Consider the following 10,083-nt stretch of genomic DNA (forward strand, 5'->3'; position numbering starts at 1 on the left):
AATGTGTGTGTGTGTGTGTGTGTGTGTGTGTGTGTGTGTGTGTGTTGTACAGCGTTGATGCCATTGAGCTGCTGTGCTGCACTGATGAAGATGATGATGATGAGTGGAAGGTGAACTGATCCCTCAGTGAAAAGCTGCCAAGGTTTTTTGGGTTTGATTCCTTTAGCACTGATTAACTCTCGCTGCATGTCCTCCATCTCAACGTGGAAAAGTTCTCCACCATGGAGCTGCTTTAGAGCTGAGAGAACACACACACAACACACACACACACACACACACACACACAACAAAGAGCACAACATTCCACAAATCACCGGATATATTTTGTCTTTATTCTCCATTAACGAACAAACAAACTCACAAACAAACAAACAATCTTACAAACAAACAAACTCACAAACAAACACACTACAAACAAACAAACACACTCACAAACAAACAAACAAACTCACAAACAAACACACTCACAAACAAACAAACAATCTTACAAACAAACAAACTCACAAACAAACACACTCTAAAACAAACAAACAAACAATCTTACAAACAAACAAACAAACAAACAAACAAACAAACAAACAAACAAACAAACAATCTTACAAACAAACAAACTCACAAACAAACAAACTCACAAACAAACAAACAATCTTACAAACAAACAAACTCACAAACAAACACACTCACAAACAAACAAACAAACTCACAAACAATCCCATACACATATAAACCAACTAAACCCCCAAAAACAACTGAGTAAACATCATCAACTATCAAATGGTGTAAATAAAGTCAGTGTAATTAGAGTCAGAGTGTAATTTGTTTCAGATTGTGATTAGAGTCAGTGTATAACTAGAGTCAGTTTGTAATTAGTGATGGACTGTGCTTAGATTCAGTGTGTGATTAGAGTCAGAGTGTAATTAGAGTCAGTTTTTAATTAGTGATGGACTGTGATTAGAGTCAGTGTGTGATTAGAGTCAGTCTGATATGAGAGGCAGTGTGTGATTAGAGTGTTGTGGTACCAGTGATGCACGCAGCTTCATCATTTCGGTCGATCAGCAGGAATCGAGGACTTTCAGGAAACAGTGGCAAAGAAATAAGCTGAACAACAGCAGGAACACAGGAAGTGATGAGAAGGAGGGTCCAGTACTTTTCTCCACCTAGCAGTTCACTGAAAACACACACACACACACACACACACACACACACACACACACACACACACACACACACACAGAAATATGCTGCTTTAGAACATGTGAAAGTTTAATGATAAATGAGGCAGAATCATATTTTATATATATGCTCTTATAGACAGATGTTAATACAGCTGTTAGCTCTATTAATGTGATTGAATGATTACCATGGCAACCAACTACTACGCCACGACTTCATTAGGACGTATTTCCATTGTTGGAGGAAGAAAAACAAAATATTTGTCCAGAATGTGTCTAAATGATAGTTTATTCTAAAGTCACTCTCAAAATCACACAAACACACAATCACATTCACACACAAACAAACTCACTCACAATCACTCACAAACACATTTACACTCACAATCACACTCACTCACAATCACACAAATACACAACATTGTGTTTATGTTTACAAATACACTATTTTTTATTGTGTGTTTTGTGTATTTGTCCCACACAGTCTTGGGTTGTCTGTTTTTACTGTTTTTGTCTGCACTGATTTTTCTGCAATGTTTTTGTTTGCACTGTTTTTGTTTGCACTCGGTTGCACACGATGCACTTTATGTGGTGAGGACACTTACTTTAGTCCTAAACTCTGTTCTGTTGTGTAGTTTTATGTTGTGTGTTGTAGCTCTGTGTTGTTTATTGTAGCACCAGGGTTCTGGATGAACGTTGTCTCATTTCACTGTGTACTGCATCAGATTTATATGGTAGCAATGACAATTAAAGCTTCTTGAATTGACAAACACACTCACTCACAATCACACAAACACACATAACCACAATCACACTCACAATCAAACAATCACATTTACTCACAATCACACAAACACAATCACATTTATCACAAAGACAATCACACTCACTCACAATCACACAATCACACTCACACACAATCACACTCACAACCACACTCATTTAAAATCACACTCACTCACAATCACTCACAAACACATTTACACTCACAATCACACTCACTCACAATCACACAAACACAATCACGCACACCATATACACACACTCAGTAATATTCGAAATCACAATAACATTTACAATTACACTCACACTAACAATCACAATCACATCCTCACTCTCACACGTTCACTCAGGTTTGTTGATGGTGGTGTGGTGGGTCGTCTCTTATCTCAGAGATCCTCATGTCTGTGTTTCCTTCTGCTTCTCCCTTTTAGTTCTGCTGCTACAGTGAGTCTCACCCCTACTTTAGTTGGTGAGTTTTTTCTTCACCACAGTCAACACTGGATCACTCATTAGGGATAAAATTATAAGGAAAATATACAAACTTATAGACATGAAACTTCTACAACCTCTTTTTCTCTATGAAGCTGGTGTGAGAAAATGTCCACTGTTACAAACACTACAAACACTACACAAATAAAACTGTAGTGAATTAAAGTGAACTGAAGAGAACTGACCTCAGTCCCATCAATTGTCCTGTTAGAATTCCTCCTGTGATGAAGATGGAAGTTCCCATAGCCATAGAGCCACGCAGAGCACGGGGGGCAATCTCCCCCAGGTACAGGGGCTGAACACAGATTCCTACACCTGTCAATCACACACACACACACACACACACACACACACACACACACACACACACACACACACACACACATACACACACCCCATTACAGAACAGACTGCATTTATTGTAAGTCTCTATCAGACCCCTGTGTGGTTTTACTGCGTGATGTGATGATGTGGTTTATATTTTGCACCTGCATTGATCCCGGAGACAAAGCGGCCGATGATCAGCAGCTCGTATGCAGGAATAAGAAAACTAAAGCCCATTAACACGGCCGCCAACACAGCAAACAAGTTATTTATCAGCAGCGCTCCTTTTCTGAGAAAAGACAGAGAGAGAGAGAGAGAGAGAGAGAGAGAGAGAGAGAGAGAGAGAGAGAGACAGAGAGAGAGAGAGAGAGAGAGAGAGAGAGAGAGAGAGAGAGAGAGAGAGAGACAGAGAGAGAGAGAGAGAGAGAGAGAGAGAGAGAGACAGAGAGAGAGAGAGAGAGAGAGAGAGAGAGAGAGAGAGAGAGAGAGAGAGAGGAGAGAGAGAGAGAGAGAGAGAGAGAGAGAGAGAGAGAGAGAGAGACAGAGAGAGAGAGAGAGAGAGAGAGAGAGAGAGAGAGAGAGAGAGACAGAGAGAGAGAGAGAGAGAGAGAGAGAGAGAGAGAGACAGAGAGAGAGAGAGAGAGAGAGAGAGAGAGAGAGAGAGAGAGAGAGAGAGAGAGAGAGAGAGAGAGAGAGAGAGAGAGAGAGAGAGAGAGAGAGAGACAGAGAGAGAGAGAGAGAGAGAGAGAGAGAGAGAGAGAGAGAGAGACAGAGAGACAGAGAGAGAGAGAGAGAGAGAGAGAGAGAGAGAGAAAGAGAGAGAGAGAGAGAGAGAGAGAGAAAGAGAGAGAGAGAGAGAGAGAGAGAGACAGAGAGAGAGAGAGAGAGAGAGAGAGAGAGAGAGAGAGAGAGAGAGAGAGAGAGAGAGAGAGAGAGAGAGAGAGAGACAGAGAGAGAGAGAGAGAGAGAGAGAGAGAGAGACAGAGAGAGAGAGAGAGAGAGAGAGAGAGACAGAGAGAGAGAGAGAGAGAGAGAGAGAGAGAGAGAGAGACAGAGAGAGAGAGAGAGAGAGAGAGAGAGAGAGAGACAGAGAGAGAGAGAGAGAGAGAGAGAGAGAGAGAAGAGAGACAGAGAGAGAGAGAGAGAGAGAGAGAGAGAGAGAGAGAGAGAGAGAGAGAGAGAGAGAGAGAGAGAGAGAGGAGAGAGAGAGAGAGAGAGAGAGTTTGATTTTACATTATTCACGGAGATGTTTGGAAGTGCAGTTTTAGAAGATTTACATCCTGTATATTTTCTCCAGGTAATACATTTTATCACCACTGTTCACTGGAGGAGATCATGGCACATAATCAAGGAGTTAACTCTGTTTAAGCTCTTTTTCTCAGACCTCCATCTAACCCCAACCTTTCTTCACAGTTCTGTATCTTGGTGCTGAACTTATCATTATTTCACTGCTGATTTTAAGGTGTTTCATTGCATTTTTTGTTTGTCCTCTTTAGAAGTGTGTGTGATTAATACTTGCCTTCCAAAGCGCACTGCTAGTGAGGCTCCAACTGAAGCCCCTATAAATCCTCCGATGGTGAAGATGGAGACGATGGAGGACCAGATCAGTGTGAGAAGATCTGCTGAGATATGAGTCTCATAACGCTGCATCCATGTCTGGTTAATAAAGTTCTGCACTTCCTGGACACACACAGACATGATATATTAATATATACACCAGTCTCCACCAGTGAATAAATCTGCCTACAACTCTGTTGAAAGTTTTTTTAATTATAATTTTAATTTTTTTACACAAAGCAAACTTGGAACATGTTTGTTGAAGTGTTTGAGGAAGAGGAAAGTCTTCACTCGTCGCATGAAGATGTTAGAGACTCCTCAGTTAGGACATCTAGGGGAAGTTAATTCCGCCACCTCGGAGCCAGAAAAGAGAAGAGGCTTGAAGTATACTTACCTCTTCCCCTGAGAGAAGGTGGTACCAGTCGAGCACAGGTGGAAAGTAGACACACACACACACACACACACACACACACACACACACACACACACACACATATATATACGAAGATGGTTACATATATATATATATGTAACCATCTTCGTCTGTGTGCTCCGTTAATTGTTAATCATGGACACACACAGACAGACACACACACACACACACACACACACACACACACACACTTGCCTTTGTTGGAGCATTTATGATGGAGATGTTATAGCCGTACTGAAAAGTTCCTCCAATTCCTGCAGCCCAAACAGCCATTAAAAGAGTTTTACTGGGAACCTGACAAAACACAAACACACACTCTGGGATCCAAACGATCCGACTGGAAGAATCTTTTTTTATTAAAATCTGTACATATTCTCTCCTGTGCATAAACTTGATTTTTTTCCGGTTCTTTCTTTCGAGTCTAATCTCTTCTCCTGACGTATCTCAACTAAAACAATCATCTGATTATTCACACTGTGGAGTTCATTCAGCTTGACTTCACACTCTCATTAACACACTGATCTTCAGATACCTTTGTGTTTCTCGCTCCTGTTCTCTGACTTTCAATAAGAATAAATATTACATTAAACAAGAAAAAATTTATTCACTTTCTCCAGAGGATGGAAGTTATAAAGTACAAATACTATGTTACTGTATTAAGTAGATTTTTCTGGTATCAGTATTTTACTTCAATTCAAATCAATTCATGTTTATTTTTATGGCACTTTTAACAATGAACATTGTCTCAGAGCAGCTTTACACAGATAATGTGGAGATAAAAATGAAGATGTTCTTTATAAGTGTAAGTTTGTCCCTGATGAACAAGTCGGTGGAGACTGTGGTGAAGGAAAAACTCCCTGAGATGAAGGAAGAAACCATGAGAGGAACCAGACTCAAGAGGGAACCTCATCCTCATCTGGGTTCCACCGAATGTCCATTTATTACAGATAAACGATGTTGAGGTGCAGTGATGGAGATCAGAGCAAACTGTAGTCCTGAGTCACTGTAGCAGACTGTTGATATTAACTACAGTCCAAATCCATCCTACTTTACTATTTATTTTTTACTTTCACTCATTACATTTTTACACAAATATCTGCACTTTCTAATTCTTACATTTTCAAATCAGATGCATTACTTTAGTTTTAATCTATTTGGTGACATTATTAATATTTTTTTCTCATTGCACTGTTTTCAGCACATCAACATGTTTCCTGTCATTGTGCTGCTTTTTCAATCCACTGGTGTATCATTTCCTGTCTCTCTCACACCACAGACGTAGACTAGTTTCTGAAGCTCACAATGAGCAGGCAGAAGGCAATAAGAAGTCTGGGGTTAACGTGGATGAGACAGAGGGAGTCAGTGATGAGAACAGAGACATTCCTGATCATCTGATCATCATCATCTTTTCTCTGCTTGTGTTTTATATGGTGGATCTTCAGACTGGATACATTAATTAGAGAACAACATTTGAAATAATTTAATATTATTATATTAATATGATGTGAGGTTCAGTTACCAGTGTGACTGTCAGAGAACCACCAGCCACGCCTCCACCCAAGGCTCACACACACACACACACACTCTCCTGCTACTAATCATCTACACCTGTCCTACTCCTACTAATCACCTACACCTGTCCTACTCCTACTAATCACCTACACCTGTCCTACTCCTACTAATCACCCACACCTGTCCTACACCTACTAATCACCTACACCTGTCCTACTCCTACTAATCACCTACACCTGTCCTCCTCCTACTAATCACCCACACCTGTCCTCCTCCTACTAATCACCCACACCTGTCCTACTAATCACCCACACCTGTCCTCCTCCTACTAATCACCACACCTGTCCCACTCCTACTAATCACACACCTGTCCTACTAATCACCTACACCTGTCCTACTAATCACCCACACCTGTCCTCACTCCTACTAATCACCACACCTGTCCTCCTACTAATCATCACACCTGTCCTACCTACTAATCACCCACACCTGTCCTACTAATCACCCACACCTGTCCCACTCTACTAATCACCCACACCTGTCCTACTCCTACTAATCACCTACACCTGTCCTCTCCTACTAATCACCCACACCTGTCCTACTCCTACTAATCACTACACCTGTCCTCCTCTACTAATCACCCACACCTGTCCTCCTACTAATCACCCACACCTGTCCTCTCCTACTAATCACCCACACCTGTCCTACTCCTACTAATCACCCACACCTGTCCTACTCCTACTAATCACCCACACCTGTCCTACTCCCACTAATCACCCACACCTGTCCTACTACTAATCACCCACACCTGTCCTACTCCTACTAATCACACACCTGTCCTACTCCTACTAATCACCCACACCTGTCCTACTACTAATCACCCACACCTGTCCTACTCCTACTAATCACACACCTGTCCTACTCCTACTAATCACCTACACCTGTCCTCCTCCTACTAATCATCACACCTGTCCTACACCTACTAATCACCCACACCTGTCCTCTCCTACTAATCACACACCTGTCCTACTCCTACTAATCACCTACACCTGTCCTACTCCTACTAATCACCCACACCTGTCCTACTCCTACTAATCACCCACACCTGTCCTACTCCTACTAATCACCTACACCTGTCCTACTCCTACTAATCACCTACGCGAGGAGACTTACTAGTCCTTAACCCTGTGTTTCTGTTTTCTGTGATTGTTGTTGTTGTATCACCAGGGTTCAGGAGGAACGTTGTTTAATTTCACTGTGTACTGTGTCAGATATATATGGTTGAAATGACAATCAAGAGCTTCTTGACTTGACTTGACCAGTTATGACCATAGATCACCTGGACTTCCTACCTCTCTGGTTCATTGTGCTTCCATGCTTCTGGCTATGCTGCTTAGGAGCACTCAGTTAAGTGTGCCATTTTGCTTCAGTCACTTCACAAGCTCTGTGTTTGTATGTTAAACTGAATAAAGTCATTTTGTTTTACTCACGGTTTCTGATGCCTGGTCTATCCGTGACAGTGACACTAAAACTGGTAGTAATAATCACTAGTTTTAACTGAAGGCAATGTTGGAGCACAAACCTCTTTATTTTAACTTGAGTGAAAAAGTGCAGTCAGATCTTCAACTTTTACCAGAGACTTTCAAAACATCAGTATCTGCACTTCTACTGAGTGAAGGATGTGTGGACTTTTGCCACCTCTGACTTTCTCAGATCAGACCTCAATACACACACATACACACACACACACTCACAAATACACAAAATGAACACCATTTACCACATTATTATTATTATTATTATTATTATTATTATTAATGATGATGATGATGATGATGATCCTACCTTTATCTCTTGGTATTTTCTCAGTAAAGGCTGATGTTCTATATCGTCTGTTTCAGGCATCATGTTCAATTTCTTCACTGATGTTGTGTGTGTAGTAAGTTTACCACTATATAATGTAAACACAGTCACCTTCTTCTTCCCATCTGTAGTGTGGTCAAGTTCAGTCATAATGCAGTCTTTGGGATTTGGCAGAAATTAGATGAGCATGTGAACAATTGGCAGAACGAGCAGGTTTAATACTTCTGTGTACTGTAATCCGTGTGTGTGTGTGTGTGTGTGTGTGTGTGTGTGTGTGTGTGTGTGTGTGCGTGTGTGTGTGTGCGTGTGTGTGTGTGTGTGTGTGTGTGTGTGTGGTTGCTTAGCCTCTCAGCTGACTGTGCATGCTCATGTCTGCTGATGTGAGAGAGTTGAGTGGGTTTGAGGAGGAAAAATTACGGGTTTGTAAAGGGGAAATTGAACATGTAGCATCTGCATCTGTTTGTTTTGAGTCAAAGTCTGAGTCAAAGTTTTAAATAATAATAATAATAATAAACAACAACGATAACAATAATAATTTGGTAAATGTATATTGTGTGTATTTGTAAGTGGTGTTCAGTGTATGGTGTGTGAGAGCTGAACTGAGTGTGTGGTGTGTGAGAGCTGAGTTGAGTGTATGGTGTGTGAGAGCTGAGTGTGTGGTGTGTGAGAGTTGAGTGTGTGGTGTGTGAGAGCTGAGTTGCGTGTAATGTTTATGAGAGCTGAACTGAGTGTGTGGTGTGTGAGAGCTGAGTTGAGTGTGGTGTGTGAGAGCTGAGTTGAGTGTGTGGTGTGTGAGAGCTGAGTTGAGTGTGTGTGTGGTGTGTGAAAGCTGAGTGTGTGGTGTGTGAGAGCTGAGTGTGTGGTGTGTGAGAGCTGAGTTGAGTGTGTGGTGTGTGAGAGCTGAGTTGAGTGTGTGGTGTGTGAGAGCTGAGTGGAGTGTATGGTGTGTGAGAGCTGAGTTGAGTGTATGGTGTGAGAGCTGAGTGTGGTGTGAGAGCTGAGTGTGTGGTGTGTGAAAGCTGAGTTGAGTGAATGGTGTGTGAGAGCTGAGTTGAGTGTGGTGTGTGAGAGCTGAGTTGAGTGTATGGTGTGTGAGAGAGCTGAGTGTGAGTGTGTGGTGTGTGAGAGCTGAGTGTGTGTGTGTGAGAGCTGAGTTGAGTGTGTGTGGTGTGAGAGCTGAGTTGAGTGTATGGTGTGTGAGAGCTGAGTTGAGTGTGTGGTGTGTGAGAGCTGAGGTGTGTGAGAGCTGAGTTGAGTGTGTGTGTGAGAGCTGAGTTGAGTGTATGGTGTGTGAGAGCTGAGTTGAGTGTATGGTGTGTGAGAGCTGAGTGTGTGGTGTGTGAGCTGAGTTGAGTGTATGGTGTGTGAGAGCTGAGTGTGTGGTGTGTGAGCTGAGTTGAGTGTATGGTGTGTGAGAGCTGAGTTGAGTGTATGGTGTGTGAGAGCTGAGTTGAGTGTGTGGTGTGTGAGCTGAGTGTGGTGTGTGAGAGCTGAGTTGAGTGTGTGGTGTGTGAGAGCTGAGTGTGGTGGTGTGTGAGAGCTGAGTGTATGGTGTGAGAGCTGAGTGTATGGTGTGTGAGAGCTGAGTTGAGTGTATGGTGTGTGAGAGCTGAGTGTGTGGTGTGTGAGAGCTGAGTTGAGTGTATGGTGTGTGAGAGCTGAGTCTGTGGTGTGTGAGCTGAGTTGAGTGTATGGTGTGTGAGAGCTGAGTGTGTGGTGTGTGAGAGCTGAGTTGAGTGTGGTGTGAGAGCTGAGTGTGGTGTGTGAGAGCTGAGTTGAGAGTGTGGGATGTGAGAGCTGAGTGTGTGTGTGAGAGCTCAGTTGAGTGTGGTGGTGTGAGAGCTCAGTTGAGTGTGGTGTGTGAGAACTGAGTTGAGTGTGTGGTGTGAGAGCTGAGTGTGTGTGTGTGTGAGAGCTGAGTTGAGAGTGTGGGATGTGAGAGCTGAGCTG

General features: G+C 42.5%; 1 protein-coding gene across 1 annotated transcript in view; it reads right to left on the reverse strand.

Moving 5' to 3' along the window:
- slc2a11b (solute carrier family 2 member 11b) overlaps positions 1-8,287 on the reverse strand; it is a 28,193-nt gene extending 19,906 nt beyond the window's left edge. Inside the window, exons 1-7 of the mRNA XM_046841867.1 lie at positions 8,116-8,287; positions 4,954-5,052; positions 4,288-4,448; positions 2,933-3,057; positions 2,630-2,759; positions 1,020-1,168; positions 51-238 (exon numbers count right to left, since the gene is read on the reverse strand). Of these exons, the coding sequence (XP_046697823.1) occupies positions 51-238; positions 1,020-1,168; positions 2,630-2,759; positions 2,933-3,057; positions 4,288-4,448; positions 4,954-5,052; positions 8,116-8,283 (1,020 nt within the window). The 5' untranslated portion in view covers positions 8,284-8,287. The remainder of the gene's footprint in view (positions 1-50; positions 239-1,019; positions 1,169-2,629; positions 2,760-2,932; positions 3,058-4,287; positions 4,449-4,953; positions 5,053-8,115) is intronic.
- Positions 8,288-10,083: the final 1,796 nt, after the last annotated feature.

The sequence above is a fragment of the Silurus meridionalis genome, chromosome 27 (assembly GCF_014805685.1).
Source record: "Silurus meridionalis isolate SWU-2019-XX chromosome 27, ASM1480568v1, whole genome shotgun sequence".
NCBI classification, from domain to species: Eukaryota; Metazoa; Chordata; class Actinopteri; order Siluriformes; family Siluridae; genus Silurus; species Silurus meridionalis.